The sequence below is a fragment of the Schistocerca cancellata genome, chromosome 11 (genome assembly GCF_023864275.1).
Source record: "Schistocerca cancellata isolate TAMUIC-IGC-003103 chromosome 11, iqSchCanc2.1, whole genome shotgun sequence".
Lineage (NCBI taxonomy): Eukaryota > Metazoa > Arthropoda > Insecta > Orthoptera > Acrididae > Schistocerca > Schistocerca cancellata.
Genome location: NC_064636.1, coordinates 21,241,057 through 21,264,370, shown reverse-complemented (window position 1 = coordinate 21,264,370; position 23,314 = coordinate 21,241,057). Strand labels below are relative to the sequence as shown.

At 46.5% G+C, this 23,314-nt stretch overlaps 1 protein-coding gene across 1 annotated transcript in view; it reads right to left on the bottom strand.

Annotated features, from left to right (window-relative positions):
• Positions 1-9,729: 9,729 nt before the first annotated feature.
• LOC126108845 (translation initiation factor IF-2) overlaps positions 9,730-23,314 on the bottom strand; it is a 165,711-nt gene continuing 152,126 nt past the window's right edge. The window contains exons 3-4 of the mRNA XM_049914212.1: positions 17,724-17,888; positions 9,730-12,855 (exon numbers count right to left, since the gene is read on the bottom strand). Coding sequence (XP_049770169.1) covers positions 12,502-12,855; positions 17,724-17,888 — 519 coding nt within the window. The 3' untranslated portion in view covers positions 9,730-12,501. The remainder of the gene's footprint in view (positions 12,856-17,723; positions 17,889-23,314) is intronic.

Below are 23,314 nucleotides of genomic sequence, written 5' to 3'. Positions count from 1 at the left end.
GTGCTGGATCCCAACGGCCTCGTATCACTAGCAGTCGAGATGACAGGCATCTTATCCGCACGGCTGTAACGGATAGTGCAGCCACGTCTCGATCCCTGAGTCAACAGATGGGGACGTTTCCAAGACAACGACCATCTGCACGAACAGTTCGACGACGTTTGCAGCAGCACGGACTGTCAGCTCGGAGACCGTGGCTGCGGTTACCCTTGACGTTGCATCACAGACAGGGGCGCCTGAGATGGTGTACTCAACGACGAACCTGGGTGCACGAATGGCAAAACGTCATTTTTTCGGATGAATCCAGGTCCTGTTTACAGCATCACGATGGTCGCATCCGTGTTTGGCGACATCGCGGTGAACGCACATTGGAAGCGTGTATGCGTCATCGCCATACTCGCCTATCACCCGGCGTGATGGTATGGGGTGCCATTGGTTACACGTCTCGGTCACCTCTTGTTCGCATTGACGGCACTTTGAACAGTAGGCGCTACATTTCAGATGTGTTACGACGCGTGGCTCTACCCTTCACTCGATCCCTACGAAACCCTACATTTCAGCAGGATAACGCACGTCCGCATGTTACAGGTCCTGTACAGGCCTTTGTGCATACTGCAAATTCTCGACTGCTGCCCTGGCCAGCACATTCTCCAGACCTCTCATCAATTGGAAACGTCTGGTCAGTGGTGGCCGAGCAACTGGCTCGTCACAATACGCCAGTCACTACTCTCGATGAACTGTGGCATCGTGTTGAAGCTGCACGGCCAGCTGTACCTGTACACGCCATCCGAGCTCTGTTTGACTCAATGCCCAGGCGTATCAAGGCCGTTATTACGGCCAGAGGTGGTTGTTCTGGGCACTCATTTCTCAGGATCTATGCACCCAAATTGCGTGAAAATGTAATCAGATGTCAGTTTTAGTATAATATATTTGTCCAATGAATACCCGTTTATCATCTGCATTTCTTCTTGGTGTAGCAATTTTAATGGCCAGTAGTGTACTACAACTCATTCAGGAATCCACAAAATAGGTTTTTGTGTCAGATTAACTATAGCATATAATGACGTCCTATCTCATATTACTACACAGTAAGTGTATTGGTATAAAAGCATAAGTGTGCCACAGTGTGCTGCCATCTGGAGGCACTGCCGTAAACTTGTAGTCGATTGATAAGGGCTAGTGAACCGTGCATGTTGTTTATCAAATCCGTATGCGTTTGACCCGTAAGGCAATTACGTCATGAGAGTTGCGCATGCGCATAAGCTCCTTAAAACGTGCACATCTGGAGGTGTGCTCGCAACGCTTGATGCCGAGTTTGACGGAGCCTAGAGGAGCAGTGACGCCGCAGATTAAAGCGCCGTATCTTTCAGATTGCAACATCTGCGTTACATTTGTTGTTGTTGTGGTCTTCAGTCCAGAGACTGGTTTGCTGCAGCTCTCCATGCTACTCTATCCTGTGCAAGCTTCTTCATCTCCCAGTACCTACTGCAACCTACATCCTTCTGAATCTAGCGTATTCATCTCTTGGTCTCCCTCTACGATTTTTACTCTCCACGCTGCCCTCCAATACTAAATTGGTGATCCCTTGATGCCGCAGAACATGTCCTACCAACCGGTCCCTTCTTCTAGTCAAGTTGTGCCACAAACTCCTCTTCTCCCCAATCCTATTCAATACCTCCTCATTAGTTATGTGATCTACCCACCCAATCTTCAGCATTCTTCTGTAGCATCACGTTTCGAAAGCTTCTATTCTCTTCTTCTCCAAACTATTTATCGTCCACGTTTCACTTCCATACACGGCTACACTCCATACAAATACTTTCAGAACGACTTCCTGACACTTAAATCTATACTCGATGTTAACACATTTCTCTTCTTCAGAAACGCTTTCCTCGCCATTGCCAGTCTACATTTCATATCCTCTCTACTTCGACCGTCATCGGTTATTTTGCTCCTCAAATAGCAAAACTCATTTACTACTTTAAATGTCTCATTTCCTAATCTAATTCCCTCAGCATCACCCGACTTAATTCGTCTACATTCCATTATCCTCGTTTTTCTTTTGTTGATGTTCATCTTATATCCTCCTTTCAAGACATTATCCATTCCGTTCAACTGCTCTTCCAGGTCCTTTGCTGTCTCTGACAGAATTGCAATGTTATCGGCGAACCTCAAAGTTTTTATTTCTTCTTCATGGATTTTAATTCCTACTGCGAAGTTTTCTTTTGTTTCCTTTACTGCTTGCTCAAAATACAGATTGAATAACATCGGGGAGAGGCTACAACCCTGTCTCACTCCCTTCCCAACCACTGCTTCCCTTTCATGTCCCTCGACTCTTATAGTGCCACCTGGTTTCTGTACAAATTGTAAGTAGCCTTTCGCTCCCTGTATTTTACCCCTGCCACCTTCAGAATTTGATAAGTATTCCAGTCAACATTGTCAAAAGCTTTCTGTAAGTGTACAAATGCTAGAAACGTAGGTTTGCCTTTGCTTAATCTATTTTCTAAGATAAGTCGTAGAGTCAATATTGCCTCATATGTTCCAACATTTCTACGGAATCCAAACTGATCTTCCATGACGTCGGCTTCTACCAATTTTTTCATTTGTCTGTAAAAGAATTCGTGTTAGTATTTTGCAACAGTGGCTTATTAATCTGATAGTTCGGTAATTTTCACATCTGTCAACACCTGCTTTCTTTGGGATTGGAATTATTATATTCTTCTTGAAGTCTGAGGGTATTTCGCCTGTCTCATACATCTTGCTCACCAGATGGTAGAGTTTTGTCAGGGTTGGCTCTCCCAAGGCTATCAGTAGCTCTAATTGAATGTTGTCTACTCCCGGGGCCTTGTTTCGACTTAGGTAAAAGAGTACAACGTCGATATGTATGATTAGATTTTTGGCTATGGATGTTATGTTGTGAAGTCCAAGATGATGTTTCAAGTAATACGGTGTGCGTAGTAAAATGTGGGATTTGTGCACGTACTGAGAATGAACATTACATCTCTGAGTTCTGCAAGTAAATGAACGCAAAACGAATCACCGCTATGATTTAAACAAACAATTTACAGAAATTTTGTGAAAAAGTTTTCAGTAACCAAGATGGCGTAAGTTAGTCTTTATTGCTGACAATTGGTATCCACAGTTGCAATTGTCCTCATGAGTTCTTCAAAAAAATTGTTGTAAAACACGCTCTGTTATGAAATAAAACCATTTACAGTTAAAAAGCACCTTGTCCGCGCGGGTATGTTCACATACGTAGTACCTACTCACTGAGGCTTGTTAATTCTTAAATCGCAGAATGTGCAGCGAATACACATTTGTACAGCTCTTTGCATTTGCGTGACATGTTACAAACATCACGAATCCAACTTAGCCGAAGTATACCGTTCAAGGGACCTGCGAGTCCTATGTACGTGAAAATTCAGTCAAACAGAAATCTCATAATTGTATTCTGTGAAGATAAAATATGTTTTCGCAAATTTAAATAACTATCTGTATTTTTATCACCCCGTTTGGTATATCCTGACAACTCCACATTGACTTCGAAGTGTAACTTTCTCTTGAAACTTATTTTCGCCGGTAAGTTTTTTAACATTCTGTTAATAGAATACTTACTGCCAGATATTTAATTTTATTCATATTATGCAGCTTCAAACGTGAGTGTACTCAATACACTCGAGGTATGAATTAAAAAAAAAAAAAAACGCCTTCAGTCACAATTTTTCGTGTTTTGTTCAGTACACGATGCATTTCGGACCCGGTGGGTCCATCTTCAGGTGTAATTCGTCTTAATACGTGCTTTATTTGTTCTCTTGAATGAGATGAAATGCATATTCCTGTCACGAAAGGGTTTGATGTTAGGTTACGAATTTCGTACGTCAGACGCGGAAAATATGTGCGAAATAGTGGAAAAGATAAATAGTGTAAACTTACCAAATAATCCAAGAAAAGCGTTTTTAACGTTTTAGTAACAGCATGAGTTTTTTCCTCCATCGTTTTCAAGCATATCACTTCATTCAAGAGGCACATTCGCAAACACAGGTTTGTAAACACTTCTCAAATGTTTTTCTGTATATGGTGTGGTCAAAGATGCATTTTTCATAGTGCTAAAGATATAATTATTAAACAATTGACATATGCAGGAAATAACCTGAGTACAGATCTTTAAAATTACTGAAATAGCTGCGGTTTGCGAAATCTGTGCGTTCTCGCTTCCCGCGCCCGGGTTCGATTCCCGGCGGGGTCAGGGATTTTCTCTGCCTCGTGATGACTGGGTGTAGTGTGATGTCCTTAGGTTAGTTAGGTTTAAGTAGTTCTAAATTCTATGGGACTGATGACCATAGATGTTAAGTCCAATAGTGCTCAGAGCCATTTTTTTTTTTTTTTTTGCGAAATCTGTTTGTTGATCTAACATCGATTCTGGTTTTTCGATTTTGTGGAGGTATATCTCCAGTTGTTCTAACAGATTTAGGGTCTTACCATTGGCTTCATTATGTAATACTACCAAATTTTTTTCTAAATTGTTGATGACGTGTTTCGTTTTCAACGTATGTTGTGCAGTGACTGATTTTTCAAAGTGTTTGACCGTGAAAGCATTTACATGTTCTTGAAAACGGGTTTTGAAGTTTCTGCCTGTTTTCCCTACATAGTAGGCAGGACAACTAGGGCATGATACTTTGTACACTCCACTGTTGTTGCATGTTTGCGTATTTGATTTTATGTTATCGATGAGTAAGTTTCCTAATTTATTATTAGTTAAGAATGAAACTGTTACATCTGTTTTTTTGAAAAGGTTAGCTATTTTTTGTGATATGGGGCCCAGGTATGGGATACTGGCGAATATTTTCTCTTCTACATCTTCATCTACATCTACATTTATACTCCGCAAGCCACCCAACGGTGTGTGGCGGAGGGCACTTTACGTGCCATTGTCATTACCTTCCTTTCCTGTTCCAGTCGCGTATGGTTCGCGGGAAGAACGACTGTCTGAAAACCTCCGTGCGCGCTCTAACCTCTCTAATTTTACATTCGTGATCTCCTCGGGAGGTATAAGTAGGGGGAAGCAATATATTCGATACCTCATCCAGAAACGCACCCTCTCGAAACCTGGCGAGCAAGCTACACCGCGGTGCAGAGCGCCTCTCTTGCAGAGTCTGCCACTCGAGTTTGCTAAACATCTCCGTAACGCTATCACGCTTACCAAATAAGCCCGTGACAAAACGCGCCGCTCTTCTTTGGATCTTCTCTATCTCCTCCGTCAACCCGATCTGGTACGGATCCCACACTGATGAGCAATGCTCGAGTATAGGTCGAACGAGTCTTTTGTAAGCCACCTCCTTTGTTGATGGACTACATTTTCTAAGGACTCTCCCAATGAATCTCAACCTGGTACCCGCCTTACCAACAATTAATTTTATATGATCATTCCACTCAAATCCTTCTGTACGGATACTCCGAGATATTTTACAGAAGTAACTGCTACCAGTGTTTGTTCTGCTATCATATAATCATACAATGAAGGATCCTTCTTTCTATGTATTCGCAATACATTACATTTGTCTATGTTAAGGGTCAGTTGCCACTCCCTGCACCAAGTGCCTATCCGCTGCAGATCTTCCTGCATTTCGCTACAATTTTCTAATGCTGCAACTTCTCTGTATACTACAGCATCATCCGCGAAAAGCCGCATGGAACTTCCGACACTATCTACTAGGTCATTTATATATATTGTGAAAAGCAATGGTCCCATAACACTCCCCTGTGGCATGCCAGAGGTTACATTAATGTCTGTAGACGACTCTCCATTGATAACAACATGCTGTGTTCTGTTTGCTAAAAACTCTTCAATCCAGCCACACAGCTGTTCTGATATTCCGTAGGCTCTTACTTTGTTTATCAGGCGACAGAGCAGAACTGTATCGAACGCCTTCCGGAAGTCAAGGAAAATAGCATCCACCTGGGAGCCTGTATCTAATATTTTCTGGGTCTCATGAACAAATAAAGCGAGTTGGGTCTCACAGGATCGCTGTTTCCGGAATCCATGTTGATTCCTACAGAGTAGATTCTGGGTTTCCAAAAACGACATGATACTCGAGCAAAAAACATGTTCTAAAATTCTACAACAGATCGACGTCAGAGATATAGGTCTATAGTTTTGCGCATTTGCTCGACGACCCTTCTTGAAGACTGGGACTACCTGTGCTCTTTTCCAATCATTTGGAACCTTCCGTTCCTCTAGAGACTTGCGGTACACGGCTGTTAGAAGGGGGGCAAGTTCTTTCACGTACTCTATGTAGAATCGAATTGGTATCCCGTCAGGCCCAGTGGACTTTCCTCTGTTGAGTGATTCCAGTTGCTTTTCTATTCCTTGGACACTTATTTCGATGTCAGCGATTTTTTCGTTTGTGCGAGGATTTAGAGAAGGAACTGCAGTGCGGTCTTCCTCTGTGAAACAGCTTTGGAAAAAGGTGTTTAGTATTTCAGCTTTATGCGTGTCATCCTCTGTTTCAGTGCCTTCATCATCCCGGAGTGTCTGGATATGCTGTTTCGATCCACTTACTGATTTAACGTAAGACCAGAACTTCCTAGGATTTTCTGTCAAGTCGGTACATAGAATTTTACTTTCGAATTCACTGAACGCTTCACGCATAGCCCTCCTTACGCTAACTTTGACATCGTTTAGCTTCTGTTTGTCCGAGAGGTTTTGGCTGCGTTTAAACTTGGAGTGAAGCTCTCTTTGCTTTCGCAGTAGTTTCCTAACTTTGTTGTTGTACCACGGTGGGTTTTTCCCGTCCCTCACAGTTTTACTCGGCACGTACCTGTCTAAAACGCATTTTACGATTGCCTTGAACTTTTTCCATAAACACTCAACATTGTCAGTGTCGGAACAGAAATTTTCGTTTTGATCTGTTAGGTAGTCTGAAATCTGCCTTCTATTACTCTTGCTAAACAGATAAACCTTCCTCCCTTTTTTTATATTCCTATTTACTTCCATATTCAGGGATGCTGCAACGGCCTTATGATCACTGATTCCCTGTTCTGCACATACAGAGTCGAAAAGTTCGGGTCTGTTTGTTATCAGTAGGTCCAAGATGTTATCTCCACGAGTCGTTTCTCTGTTCAATTGCTCGAGGTAATTTTCGGATAGTGCACTCAGTATAATGTCACTCGATGCTCTGTCCCTACCACCCGTCCTAAACATCTGAGTGTCCCAGTCTTATCTGGTAAATTGAAATCTCCACCTAAGACTATAACATGCTGAGAAAATTTATGTGAAATGTATTCCAAATTTTCTCTCAGTTGTTCTGCCACTAATGCTGCTGAGTCGGGGGGTCGGTAAAAGGAGCCAATTATTAACCTAGCTCGGTTGTTGAGTGTAACCTCCACCCATAATAATTCACAGGAACTATCCACTTCTACTTCACTACAGGATAAACTACTACTAACAGCGACGAACACTCCACCACCGGTTGCATGCAATCTATCCTTTCTAAACACCGTCTGTGCCTTTGTAAAAATTTCGGCAGAATTTATCTCTGGCTTCAGCCAGCTTTCTGTACCTATAACGATTTCAGCTTCGGTGCTTTCTATCAGCGCTTGAAGTTCCGGTACTTTACCAACACAGCTTCGACAGTTTACAATTACAATACCGATTGCTGCTTGGTCTTCTTTCATAGTGTTGCGATTCGTTGTCTTCCTTTTGTGTATTTGTCTGTCTAAATTGTCAATTGTTCCGGCTGTGTAGGCATTTCTTATGGCAATGCTCTTTATGGTATCTATCTCACTCTTGAGGGTGTTTTCTTCTAGATCAAGAGAGTGTACTCTGTGTTGCGCGGACCTAAATGCAGCATCTTTGTGGGTGGTGGGATGGGATGATCAGTTGTCCAGTGTTACGTCTGTGTCTGTTGGTTCAAATGGCCCTGAGCACTATGGGACTTAACATCTGTTCATCAGTCCCCTAGAACTTAGAACTACGTAAACCTAACTAATCTAAGGACATCACACACATCCATGCCCGAGGCTGGATTCGAACCTAAGACCGTAGCCGTCGCGCGGTTCCAGACTGAAGCGCCTAGAACCGCTCGGCCACACCGGCCGGCCTGTTTGTGTTTGTTTTCTGTGTATGCTGAACTTATGTTTTTGTTGATGGTTGGTGATTTTAAGATCCAGGAAGTTTGTGCTTTTGTTGTCCTCGCGTTCTATTGTGAATTTTATGTTTTTGTGGAAAGAATTGAATACTGCTAGTAGTTCTTCGATCTTATCTTTTGTTCCATGAAATAGAAGCAAGGTATCATCAGCTTATCTCTAGTAATGTATTATTTTACTTTTGAATCTATTGTTTTCATTAAACACTTACTTTCCAGATGATTGAGAAATATGTCTGCAAAAAAACTTGCTATGATAATGCCCATGGCAAGACCCTAATTTTGTTGATAAAATTTCCCACTGAATGTAATTGTGAAACAATATTAGCTACAACAGGTCCTTGACTTCTGACATTTCTGCAGTTGACAATATTTTATGTTTTATGTTCGGGGATGGCGATTGCATCTTTCAAAACGATCGAGCACCTGTTCATAATGCACAGCCCGTGGCGCAGTGGTTACACGACAATAACATCCCTGTAATGGACTGGCCTGCACAGAGTCCTGACCTGAATCCTACAGAACACCTTTGGGATGTTTTGGAACGCCGGCTTCGTGCCAGGCCTCACCGACCGACATCGATACCTCTCCTCAGTGCAGCACTCCGTGAAGAATGGGCTGCCATTCTCCAAGAAACCTTCCAGCACCTGACTGGACGTATGCCTGCGAGAGTGGAAGCTGTCATCAAGGCTCAGGGTGTGCCAACACCATACTGAATTCCAGCATTACCGGTGGAGGGCGCCACGAATTTGTAAATCATTTTCAGCCAGGTGTCCGGATACTTTTGATCACATAATATATATTTGTCTTCCAGCAATCTGTCACCGCATCTTTTCTCTTGCGGTATTGCCAAATGACATTTTTCAGTATTTACCACGTTCTTTCTTATGACGAATCTGTCTTGTAATATGTGAAATAATGGGTATGCCACATTTATACCTTTTCGCATTATAGCAGGAGAGAGATGGCTGTGTAAGAAAACACATACTTAGAAGAAATAAAGTGTGACCTAGACAGAAAAAGTTTATGCATAAATGTGTGACATTACATTTCACTTTATCTTCTTCTACACACTTAACTTTCTTTTTGTCAGTGAGTGTAAATTGAGTGAAGTTTGGTACCTTGTGGCAGTAGTCCCACATCTTGGGCCTCATGTTATGCCTGCCGACTTGGATGTTGGCCCAGGCAGAAAAGTGCAGTTCAAAGGGGTATTTAAGGACCAACTGGGAATCACAGAATTCCTAGATGGAGTATTTTTCTTTCAAGTAAATGGTACTCTGTGGTATTAGTCCCACACTTTGGGCCTCATGTTGTGCTCGTTGCCTTGGGGACTGGACAAGAATCAAAACTGCAGCTGAGGGGAGAATGTAAGAGCAAATGGGACCGACAGTCATCTGCCTCCTTCAAGTCTTATGAAGTACAACGTACCTACATTTCATCTAGATAAGCTGTTCTCAGTGGTAATAGCCCCACATTTAGTTCTTCACTTTGCATCCGTCAGCCTGAAATTTCCACCTGTAAATAAAAAAGGAGTGAGGATGGGAATGTGCGGTGTGGGAAAAGTTACGCTGCAGGGGAAAAGGCAAACTTTTTCAGAGGTTTATACAAGTTACTTTATTGACAGAACAGGCTGTAGTGGAATTACAGAACAAACTTGAACATGACTGTAAGCTTAAGTGGCAAGTGACTGTTCCGAGGTGGCCATAACCTGCCGTCAGCCTTATTTGCAACTAACTATACACATAAGATTCATTTCCTGCCATCCAGTTAATGATGAAAGTTTATTGTACTGGTAGATATGAGAGAGTTCGTACTGTCCATTGCAGTAGGATCTGCTGCTGTTTGTGGTTTTATTGCACTTTTCCGAGGGTGGAGCCCAGTCCAGGTGGATCCGTTAAGTTCGGCACTAGCGCGTACTCCCGCGAACTGCCCTGGAGGAGGGTTGCTCGGTGGCGTTCAGTCTCTGCACACAGTGACGTACCCAGAACTCTGAGGGGAGGGGAGGGGAGGGGAGGGGGGAGGAGAATGCACAGTAGCAACAACTTTGGTGTTCACAAAAATGGAGTCACCGTCATTTCACCAGGTGCCACCTACTGTCGTCAACACCATCACACTCAACTGAAACATTGCTAAATGGAAATTTTTATTGTATTCTTACTCTAGTATAATGCACCACGACACCGCAAAAATACCCTTTGACATCCCCAATGGAAGGCGGGAACTTGTTGGTAGGTTCACAGAACGTATAGGCAGGGTTGAGAAATGAGGTGTGTTGATGTGAATCTCACTTAGTTGCTGAGCTAGTGTAGCTAAGAGTATGCAGCAAGTATGTTGGTAGCTTTTTCAAGGCGTGATCTTTTTGGCACCAGAAATATTTGGACGTCGTAGGGTTTTCTGAACAGATGGTCATCCAGCTATGATTAAGGCACAGAGATCTCCTGTAGCAAGGATCAGACTAAGGGTCCTAAACTTGCAGCACAAGACTATAAGAAGGCAGACAAGTAAATCAGATATATTTCATCCTCAGAGTCAACTTTGGTTACCCTGCTCTGTTGGCTATTTGAGACACAGGGTGTCTGAGTTTAATTGAAGGGAGAGCTCTCCAATGTCTACTAGGTTGTCAGTTACGGTGTCTTTGGACGAATCCCCATTGTTTCTTCCCCAGTGAAGGTGGATCTGTATGTTGAATAGAGCTTGGCATCATCTACTGACATTTTGAGAAAGTGGCAGGCAGATGGTACAGAAATGAGGGGATAGCTGTTGGAAAGTAAAGATAAAATGCTAGTGTCTTCCTAGGGGTACCTGCTGTTGCGATTTTGGTCAGAAGTGCTGCAGGGGTGAAGTGCAGTGCTAAAGGAATGGCTGTTCAGAACTCGTTGGAAGGGGACAACTCTGGCGTCTTCCTATTGGAATGAGATCTCATTCAGTGTGAAGGGAATATTTAATGGAAGTTGGTTGTACTTCACTCGTGAAAAGAGAATGTTGTTTTCCTAGCACAACCTACTGAGGTTTTGTTGAACCATGTGGCGTGTAGCAGAGTGGAAAGTGAGTGGCTCATAGTAGTGATACAGGATGTGAAGATTGTAACATATAAACAGCACAAAATAATGCCATCTTGGAGATTTAGTTAGGAAATTACTTTTGATGGATTTCTCTGTTGGATTAGTGCAGGGAAAATGCTGTTATCTCCCTGGTGGACTCTGAAGAACAAAGAACTACCAACAGGGGAGGAATGCATTTGCAAAGTAATAGTTGAGTTTTCGTGATGCTTTTTAGGGAGCCTATTGGTAGTTTGGTAAACTACAAGTGTGGGAGTGGTACAGTGGTAAGTGAGTGTCTACTGGAATGACTTGGGAATGGGTGGGTTTGTTTTTGTAGCGATCTGTTGAGGTACTACCAACTGGAAGAAGATACAGTGTGATGGGGGTGGATATTTAAGCTTGGGTTTAGGAACTGTCTGATGTGTTTTAGAGCCATCTCCTGTAATTTAGAACTGAGGACATGAAAGGTTTTTAATGGCAAGGGGGATGGGTTGTCGAAGTTGGTCGGTTTTTGGCTAGTGGGCAGTGGATTTTTGGTGTTTTTGGGAACTGTTAACACAGGAGTGACGCAGTGGTGTGTGGATACATGTTGCGAGGTGGCTAGGCTTGGGGAAATGGCTTAATGTTGTCCTAGCGTGACTTTGAGGAACTGCCAACTGGAGGGAGGTACATTGGGTCGGTTGTCAACATTTATTCTCGAGTGAAGAGGATGTCTGCTACCTATTTAGCTCTGTCTACTAGGATTTTGGAGAAGTATATGCAAGTTAAGAATGGCAGGGAGGGTGGAGGAAGGAGGGAGGATGAGGAACTGATGGTGGGTCCACTGTGGGACGAGTAATGTTGATGTCTTCCTAGCGAGGTCTGGTGGTGTGTTGGGGAAGTACAAATGTGTCAGCTTCTAGCAAGCTGGCTCGACTTGGGAAAGATTATTTAGTGTTACCCAAGAGGCACTCTAAGGACTACCAACTGGAAAGGGACCCCACGGGTTGGGGGTTGCCATTCAAAGCCGTCTGTATTTCGGTAACGGGCGAATATTGCTGGTGGCTTCCTAGCGCTGCCTAGCGGCGGTTTGGAGAACTACCCTCAGTAGGGTTAGCGTCACTGCTGCCGGTCTGGGTACGTCACTCAGTGGTCGCTGTGAGGTGGTGTCGGAGGGGCGGCCGGCGCGCGGGCTCCCAGCCAGAGGCCGGGGTCCTCCGCGTGCCGCCCAGCCTCCTCCGGGGGCTCCGGGTCGCTAGAGGGCAGCGGGTTGTGGGTCGGCTGTCTTTGGGAGCAGAAATAAATACCGTCGTGGGCGTGGGCGAGCGGCGGCCGGGCTCTCACTGGCGGCGGCCGCGGAACGCCTTGCCGGACCTGGCGGGGGCGGGCTGCTCGTCCGCCTGCTGCTCGGAGGCGTCCAGGTCCGCGGCGGCGGAGGAGGAGGCTGCGCCGCGCCGGCCGGAGAAGCGGCTCCTGCCGCCCCCGGAGGCGGAGGGCGGCGGCTGCACGACGGCGGCGTCGCTGCTGGAGCCGGCGGCGGCGCGCGCCCCGCCCCCGTTGAACCGCCCCCGCCGGCTGCCTCCGCCGGATGACTGCGTGCTGCGGCTCTTGCTGGCCGTCACCTCCGCCGACGCCTCCGTGGTGGTGGTCGTGCTGCGGCCCGATGCCCCGCTGTGGTGGCCACCCGAGGACACCTGCGGGCACCGTATCACGTGTTCTCACTAGGCTCCACTGTGCAGACTTTATTGCTCACTAGTAAGGTATGTGTGTATTGAACCGGGGACCTAGAAACGATGGAGAGGCTTCGTCCCACTCTAGCCCTCAGTGGTTCACAACCCCACAACAGCCACAGCAGTCCACCCACCCCACCCCCACCCCACACTGAACCCAGGGTTATTGCACAGTTTGGCCCCGAGTGGAATCCCCCCTCCCCCTGGGAACATCTACCAGATGAGTGTAACCACAAATGATTGCAGGGTACAGTTTATGCGTACGTGGAGACAGTGTTTCCGCAGCGATTGCCGACATACGGTAACTGAGGCAGAATAAGGGGAACCAGCCTGCATCAGCCGAGGAAGGTGGAAAACTGCCTTAAAAATTATCCTCAAACTGACCAGCACACTGGATCTCGATCTGCTGTAGCCATCAGTGATTCACAACCCCACAACAGACCACAGAAGTCCACCCCCCCCCCCCGCACTTCACACTGAACCCAGGGTTATTGCACGGTTTGGCCCCGAGTGGAATCCCCCTCTCCCTGGGAACGTCTACCACGTCGACCACAAATGTTTGCAGGGTAGAGTAATTATAGTGTATGCGTACATGGAGACTGTTTATGCAGCGATCGCCGACATAGTGTAACTGAGGTGGAATAAGGGGAACCAGCCCGCATCAGCTGAGGATGGTGGAAAACCGTCTCAAAAACCGTTCAGAAGCTGGCCGGCACACTGGATCGACACTAATCGACCAGGCGGATTCGTGCCAGGGAGTGGCACACCTTCCCGCTCGGGAAGCAGTGCATTACACCATGCGACTGGCTGGGTGGGCTACTACTGAGGTACACAGGATCTTTGCAAAATGGTTGGTTGGTTGGTCGCTTTGGGGAACGAGACCCAGACACCGAGGTCATCGGTCTCATCGGATTAGGGAAGGACGGGGAAGGAAGTCGGCCATGCCCTTCGAAAGGAACCATCCTGGCATTTGCCTGGAGTGATTTAGGGAAATCACAGAAAATCTAAATCAGGATGGCTGGACACGGGATTTGCAAAATGGTTATTAAAAAAATCGGACAGGTGGGTGTAGTGTTCCAGTGTACCAACAAGCACCAGCACGAAGATCGAGAATGATGCTGCAGAGAGGGCTGTGAGACGACGTCAGCCAACAGCACACTGACTGGGATGTCACCAGGTCATGAGCGGCCTCTACAGGGAGAGAAGAAAAGCGGGCTCCGCATAGCCTCAGGCGCAGTAGAAGAGCCAGACTAGAGTACGAGCAACCATAAAGGTTCAAAGTGATGGCATGCTTCCATTTTTAGACGTCACGGTTTATAAAAAAAACAGATGGCACTTTGGGACATAGTGTTCACCGAAAACCGATGCAGAGAGATCGGTACCTGCATTCTAAGAGTTTTCATCCACCACACCAACACAGTGGCGTCATTGGGACTCAGGTACACAGAACGTATGCCATTTCCGGCGCCGACAGCGTAACCCGAGAACTTACCCATTTGATGGCTGTTTTTAAGGAAAGTGGAGACTCTGAGAAGCAGATTCGTCAGGCTATCGAGTTTGGACCATCACTGGAGGTGCATGAAGAGCAACATATATCGGTGGCCTCTCTTTCTTATGCATATCGTTTAAGACTGGAGGAGTTTTAAGGAATTTTAACATTAAGAGTGTGTTCCATCCACCTTCTGAGATTAGGGGACTGCTCGGCTCGTGAAAGATGATTTGGGGCTTAGCAAACCCGGAGTGTACAAAATTCCGTGTCAGTGTGGGAAGGCTTACATCGCCCATTCGATTCGCACAGTTGGTGGCAGGTGTGTGGAACATCGCCGTCATACGAGGCTACAATGGTCGGATAAATCGGCAGTAGCTGAACACTGCTTAAATTAGGGACACGGTGTGAAATTTGATGAAACTCTGATACCTAGCAACACTTCCGCTTTTTGGAACAGTGTCTGTAAAGAGGCAATTGAAATTAGCTTTGGTGGATAATTTAATTAACAGAGACAATGGGTTTCCTCTTAGCAGGAGGTGAAATCCTGTACTATCCAGCACGAAAACACAACGTTATTCGGTGCAGCCAGTCCGAGTATTCGAATATCGTCCCTGAGTGCGGCATACCGTTGCCGCCAGTGTTCTACTAAGAGCGGCATCACTTCCCAGTCTTGGGGGCAGGAACCGTGACGGGTGGAGCATGCACCGCGTACGGTACGGTGGCATACACAGGACATCGTTTTGCACCCTGGCGTTGGGGATTGAACCCGAACACCTACAAATCCGTAATCCGTCCCATCCACTGTTATGCCAGTCCCGCCTGGATATCCGCCCCCCCCCCCAAATTCTACGTCCATCAAGATCCTTGAGCGCCATGCACTCTGTCTCGCCTTATGTATACGCCTCCCATCTGTCACGCAGATCCTCTATGACCTGATTCCTTTCCCCCATCTGCTCCTTTTGCTTGAAGATGTCCGCATCCTCTACACCTCCCGCCATCTTCATCCCTCTCATCCCCTGGTTGTTCCTCTTCTCTCCAACCCCCACCCACTGCCACGCCTTCACCATTGTATCCCCCCTACCCTCCACCTTCCCCCTATTCCTGAGCCACCAACTCCCCCTCCTGGATGATGCCCTCTCTCCCCCAATCAACTATGATCCTCACCGCCTCCCTTCCTCTGTCCTTTTCCACGGCTCCCTCTCCCCCCACTTCCATCCTGTTCTTCCTCGCCTATCCTCCCTTTGACTCCCTTCTCTCCCCCAAATCCTTTTGCTTTCCCCTCCACTCCCTTCCCCACTCCTTCTGGCGTCCGCTCTGCCCCCCTTTTTCTATGTCCTCTTCCTCCCACAGCTCCCTCCTTTCTTCTTTTCCATTCCTCCCCTCATTTTTCCTCTTCATTGGTCTCGGTCCTCTCCCTGCCTCCATCTGCCGCCGTGTCGCCCTTCGGGGGGGGATCGAAATTCAATAAAGGGAAAAAAAAAGATTAGATCTAGCGCTGTTTCAGTTACCTAGTGACATTTGTCTCAATATTATTACAAGTTAAAATCGGGTCACGTTGGCACTGAGGAAACTGCACTCGTAGCAACATCTAGCGAATTTTTTCTGAAACTCTAGACCATGCCGATTACATCTATCACCTCCCTCCTTTCCTCTGTGCTTTCCCCGGGCTCCCTCTTCCTCCCCTTCCATCCTGTTTTCTCCCCACCTAACCTCTCTGCCTCCGCCCCTGAGTTCTTTTGCATTCCCCTCCTCTGCCTTCCCCACTCCCTGTCGTGTCTGCCCTGCACGCCCCACCCCTCTTATGGGTCCTCGTCCTCCATCAGCTCCTTTTCCCCCTCCCCCACTTTGTTTTTTCCTCTTCTTCCCCCCAGCCTGCCCTCGGCTGTGGTATATCACATTTGTGCCAATTTTTTAGTGCAGTGTTCAAGTGAACGTTCAGTGATGTTCATCCTTCCAAAGTGTTGCGTACACAAACCGTGCTGTCGCTGGGTGTAAATTTTATGTCTCTTGCGAACAGAACCCAGACTGTCGCAGTGTTTTTCTTAATTGTCTGTCTACTCTTTTACCAGTCTGCTTCTTATGTAATTTATTAGCATCATCAACCCTTTGTTCTATGTTTTAACTTCCACGATTTTCCGCCATTTTACCATTTAAGTCACCGCTTTTATCGCCTGCTTTTATTATTTATTATCTTCATGTTTTTATAACAAATTCTGTAGGCTGAAGAGCGGCGTACTAAGCTGCTGCCAGCTCGGCCCCTTCGGGGGGAATCGAAACTCAATAAAGGGAAACAAAAAGGTTACATCTAGCGCTGTTTCAGTTACCTAGTGACATTTGTCTCAATGTTATTACAAGTTGAAATCGGGTCATTCTTTTTGGGACACCCTGTATACCATATATGTTGGCAATGGCAGTAATGTTGAGGCACGTTGGCATTGAGGAAACTGTGCTCGTAGCAACGTCTAGCGAATTATTTCTGAAACTCTAGACCATTCCGATTATATCTAGCGCTGTTTCAGTTACCTAGTGACATTTGTCTCAATGTTGTCACAAGTTAAAATCGGGTCATGCTCCTTGGGACACACTGTATATATTGGCACTGGCAGTAACATTGAGGCAGGTTGGCTTTGAGGAAACTGCGCTCGTAGCAGCATTTAGCGAATTGTTTCTGAAACTCCAGACCGTGCCGATTACATTTAGTACCCCTCTCCTTTCGTCTGTCCTTTTCCCGGGCTCCCTCTTGCCCCCCTTCCATCCCGTTTCCTCCCCACCTAACCTCTCCCTGCCTCCCCCCTCCTGAGTCCTTTTGCATTCCCCTCCTCTGCCTTCCCCACTCCCAGTTGCATCTGCCCACCACCCTCCCCCCTCTTATGGGTCCTCGTCGTCCATCAGCTCCTTTCCCCCCTTCCGCCACTTTGTTTTTTCCTCTCCTTCACCCCCCCCCCGCCCTTTCCTTTCCCGTCATCTGTCCAGGTTCCCCTCACCTGCCCTCGGCTGTGGTATATCATTCTTTTTGGGACACCCTTTATACTGTATATGACGGCACTGGCAGTAACGAAGCCAGGTGCTCGGGACTCGAGGTGCAGACTCCCCGCCGTGCCACACCCCACGCCCTACACCACCAACCGAGATGTCTTTCCTGGAGACTCAGTGGCCTACCTGTTGGGCCTTTCAGCAGAGGGCTCTGCATTCCGGCAGCTGCAGAGTAACAAACTGCACACGAGCCTGACAATCCACCTGAAGATGACGAGTAGGAAACTGGTCGAAACGTTTCGGCAATACGACCCGAGAGGATTTCCCGAGAAACCCCACCCCCCTTGTTGTTGTTGTTGCTGTTGTTTACCTGCTGCTGCCTCCTGCGCTTGAGTGCCGCCAGCAGGTCGTCGTTGCTGCGGAAGGGCCTCACGCCGCCGCGCACCAGGCCCTTCTTGGGGGGCTCGGTGGTCGTGGTGGCCGCTTGCTGGTCCTCCTCAGCACCCTCTTCCTCGCTGCCCTCCTCAGCCTCCGCCTGAAAGACAAGACAATCCACGTCACACCCTCCCAAAACACCCCTTCCTCCACTGGACCTATGGCACTCCAAAACTGGTCCCACGGTGATTCCACACTGGACGAATCGCTTGCAGCATACGAGGGAGACACTGGAATACTTTTAGAAAATTCTTCTAGCTGGCAAGTTTAACCACGTCATCAGCAAACATCACACCATTTTGTATACACTTTGTTGTCACCCTACAACCCTTATGAAGTTTAGGTTGAGGAGTGACATCATATATACTCCTACACAAATGATTTCCCGAAGAAACTGGAGGACTGGCCAATTGCTACGGTCATAAAAATTGGTACACCACAAAGATGACGTGCTACAGACGCGAAATTTAACCGACCGGAAGAAGATGCTGTGACATGCAAATGATTAGCTTTTCAGAGCATTCACACAAGGTTGGCGCCGGTGGCGACACCTGCAACGTGCTGCCACGAGGAAAGTTTCCGACCGATTTCTCATACATAAACAGCAGTTGACCGGCGTTACCTGGTGAAACGTTGTTGTGATGCCTCGTGTAAGGAGGAGAAATCGTACCATCACGTTTCCGACTTTTATAAAGGCCGGATTGTAGCCTATCGCAATTACGGTTTATCGTATCGCGACATTGCTGCTCGCTTCGGTCGAGATCCAATGACTGTTAGCAGAATATGGAATCGGTGGGTTCAGGAGGGTAATACGGAACGCCGTGCTGGAACCCAACGGCCTCGTATCACTAGCAGTCGAGTTGACAGGCATCTTATACGCACGGCTGTAACGGATCGTGCAGCCACGTCTCGGTCCCTGAGTCCACAGATGGGAACATCTCCAGGACGACAACGATCTGCACGAACAGTTCGACGACGTTTGCAGCAGCACGGACTATGAGCTCGCTAACCACGACTGCGGTTACCCTTGACGCTCCATCACAGACAGGAGCGCCTGCGATGGTGTACTCGACGACGAACCTGGGTGCACGAATGGCAGAACGTCATTTTTTCTGATGGATCCAGGTTCTGTTTATAGCATCACGATGGTCGCATCTGTGTTTGGCGACATAGCGGTGAACGCACATTGGGAGCGAGTATTCGCCATCGCTGTACTGGCGTATCACCCAGCGTGATGGTATGGGGTGGCATTGGTTACACGTCTCGGTCACCTCTTGTTCGCATTGACGGCACTTTGAACATTTCGACGTTACATTTCAGATGTGTTACGACCCGTGGCTCTACCGTCCATTCGATCCCTGCGAAACCCTACATTTCAGCAGGATAATGCACGACCGCATGTTGCAGGTCCTGTACGGGCCTTACTGGGTACAGAGAATGTTCGACTGCTGCCCTGGCCAGCACATTCTCCAGATCTCTCAGCAACTGAAAACGTCTGGTCAATGGTGGCCGAGCAACTGGCTCATCACAATACGCCAGTCACTACTCTTGATGAACTGTGGTATCGTGTTGAAGCTGCATGGGCAGCTGTACCTGTACACGCCACATCCAAGCTCTGTTTGACTCAATTTCCAGGCGTATCGAGGCCGTTATTACCGCCAGAGGTGGTTGTTCTGGGTAATGGTTTCTCAGGATCCTTCAATCGAAATTGCGTGAAAATGTAATCACATGTCAGTTCTAGTATAATATTTGTCCAATGAATACCCGTTTATCATCTGCATTTCTTCTTGATGTAGCAATTTTATTATATATATATATATATATATATATATATATATATATATATATATATAGAGAGAGAGAGAGAGAGAGAGAGAGAGATATATATATATAGATAATGCAGACATGAGCTATATCAATGAAAATGACATTTACCACGATGGGAAAAATACAGTTTCAACAAGGAAAAATTTAATACAAATTGTTGTTGTTGCAGAACAGCATATATAATAAAAGTGTTAAAGAAGGTACAATACATGATGTTTAAGATAAGATGGTGGTGAGATAATGCACATTTTCTTACTTACATGCAGGATATGACAGGGATTTCCAGTAGCTGTGGTCAGGCATTGGAGTGTAGGAAGAACGAGTGAGGCTCTTATGTGGGTAAAGGATGCAGGACGTCGACGCGGGAGAAAACTGGTAGATGGAAAAAGTGGGATAGGAGGTGGCCTAGGAAAAGAGGAATTGTAACATTCGTTTTCGATGGGATTCGAAGCGTCTCAAAGGATGTTACGCACAGAAAGACGTGGGATGTCAGGGCTTGGTTTGGGAACACGAAACTGCAACACAGTGGGATGTCGGCTGGGCGAGGGAAGGGTTTCTCGGCGTCCTAGCACTGATCTCAGTACACTCAGTACCACTTGACATGACACCTTGCATCGCCTATCCTTCCGATATTTCGATTAAACACATCAAAAAACTGTTTTTAGCTGTCGGTTCTTCTTAGGCAACAAAAGCAGTGTTCGGGATGTGCGTAGCGGGCATTAAGATTGCTTTACAAGAATGCTTGTCTGGTCAAAAATGACTGCTTAATATATATATATAAACACACTTTGAACACAAAATGTAATAGTGATCTGCCGAGTCTACATCAAGTGACTTACAGCACTCTGCACTAGATGTCAAATTTGGACATTACCATTTGACTAAGGTGTTACAAAAAGGTACGGCCAAACTTTCAGGAAACATTCCTCACACACAAAGAAAGAAAATACGTTATGTGGACATGTGTCCGGAAACGCTTACTTTCCATGTTAGAGCTCATTTTATTACTTCTCTTCAAATCACATTAATAGTGGAATGAAAACACACAGCAACAGAACGTACCAGCGTGACTTCAAACACTTTGTTACAGGAAATGTTCAAAATGTCCTCCGTTAGCGAGGATGCGTGCACCCACCCTCCGTCGCACGGAATCCCTGATGCGCTGACGCAGCCCTGGAGAATGGCGTATTGTATCACAGCCGTCCACAATACGACCACGAAGAGTCTCTACATTTGGTACCGGGGTTGCCTGGATCTCCACACGCAACAGTTGTCATCTTAGTAGGTCGTCATAAATGCTAAAATACGCGTTATGATTGAGGGATGAGAGATGGTGCGCGGTGGAGAAGCCGGAAGACGCCTGCAGCGCCTGGCGTCGTTGCCGGGGCCCTCCTGTGCGGCCCTCTTGCCCGCGGCGGTGGACATCAGACGACTGAGCGCACCGCGGCACAACACCAAAATGGCGGGAACCACGGAAGCAGACCGTAGAGGAAAACAAGTTCACACCAGCACCATAGATATATAAATCGCCCTATGCTTTTAGATCGTATAAAAATGATAATTTTACTGTTTTTCAATCCTGACAAGTACAGATTTTAACTTTGACATCTACATATCTTAACCAAATATTTGTAATATAAAAAAGATCTACTGAATACAGTATGTACAAATGGAGTGTAACAAATGTACCAGACGCCACCTGTCGGTAATAATGCTATAATTAATATACATGACGTGCGCTCTGCCAACCAATTTTATGTGACGTAGCATGTGAAAGTCGCTGGATTTGGACGGGTTACTCCTGTAACTGAAATATCAGGTACGTCCTGGTACATTTGATGTTGATTAGATAGGATGAAAAACATTTGCTTCCGTGAAATAGTAAATTAGTATAATTATTTTTACAGATCTGAAGATGGTTCTGAATGAACCGAAACCGGTCATATGAATAATAAAAAAAATAATAATTTTTGCAATCAAGACGGATTATAAGTAACATTATAAAATCACTGATTGCTGTTATCCCATAAGACATTATGTCTGTTTTTGCATTATTTCCATCTGACCAATAGAAAGACAAAAATGTTATTTTTATTTGAAACATTATTATTTCATACCTGTTAATTAACATTTCCAGTTTTCAGGAGGTATGGAATTTTTGGTTGGTTGATTTGGGTGAGGGGACCAAAGAGCGAGGTCAATGGTCACATCAATTGAGGAAGGATGGGGAAGGAAGAAGGCCGTTCCCTTTCACAGGAACCATCCCGGCATTTACCTGAAGTGATTCAGGGAAATCACGGGAAACCCTTAATCGGGATGGCAGGACGTGGGTTTGAACCGTCGTCTACCCGAATGCGAGTCCAGTGTGCTAACGACTGCGCCACCTCGTCGGGTGATATGGTGTTTCGCAAAATAAAAAAGTACGGTGGTAGCGAGATTCAGACTAGCGAGTCTATGATCACAATCCAGCTACTCTTCGCCCTAAGCTACCAACGAATTCGTTAATATGGTACAGATACTGTTACATTCGACAGCACTCGGATATCTTCGAGTGTTTTTCTTTTTAGAATGGCGGCATACTGCTTTAGGACAACGATGACTGGGCACTGACGTTCAGATGCTATAGAATCTTCTCCTTTCTGGTACCAGGAGAGCCAATCGTGATCGACCGACCGCCGTGTTGTCCTTTACCAGTGACGTCATCTGGTTACAGCAAGGAGGCGTGTGGGGTCAGCCTGCGACGTCTCCCGGCCGTTGTCGCATTCGCAGACCTCGTAGCCGCAACTAATCACTCGAGCAGCTTCTCAGTTGGCATCACCATGTTGTGTGAACCCCGTTTCCGTCCTCCCATCAAGGAAAATCCCTGGCAGTACCGGGAATCGAACTCTGATCCTACACGCGAGAGTCAGACATGGTGATCAGTCAGGTACAGAAGCAGAAAGCTCAGATGATGATCATGATGTTGTATGTATTGTATTGTACGTTAACTGGGGACCTAGAAACGACGGATACATTCCGTCCCTGCCGCAGCCGCAGTGGTCCACAACCCCACGACGACTACCTCAGTTCACTTCACCCCTCCGCCGCCCCACACCGAACCCAGGGTTATTGTGCGGTTCGGCCCCCGGTGGACCCTCCTAGGGAACGCCTCACACCAGACGAGTGTAACCGCTATGTTTGCGTGGTAGAGCAATGGTGGTGTACGCGTACGTGGAGAACTTGTTTGCGCAGCAATCGCCGACACAGTGTAACTGAGGCAGAATAAGGGGAACCGGCGCGCATTCGCCGAGGCAGATGGAAAACCGCCTAAAAACCATCCACAGACTGGCCGGTTCAGCGGTCCTTCCCGTCCGGAAAGCAGTGCGTTAGAACACACGGCCAACCGGGAGGGCACGATTGTATATTATTTTGCAAAAACAGACATCTGCATCTACATCTACATCTACATGACTACTCTACAATTCACATTTAAGTGCTTGGCAGAGGATTCATCGAACCACAATCATACTATCTCTCTACCATTCCACTCCCGAACAGCGCGCGGGAGAAACGAAGACCTAAACCTTTCTGTTCGAGCTGTGATTTCTCTTATTTTATTTTGATGATCATTCCTACCTATGTAGGTTGGGCTCAAAAAAATATTTTCGCATTCGGAAGAGAAAGCTGGTGACAGAAATTTCGCAAACAGATCTCGCCGCG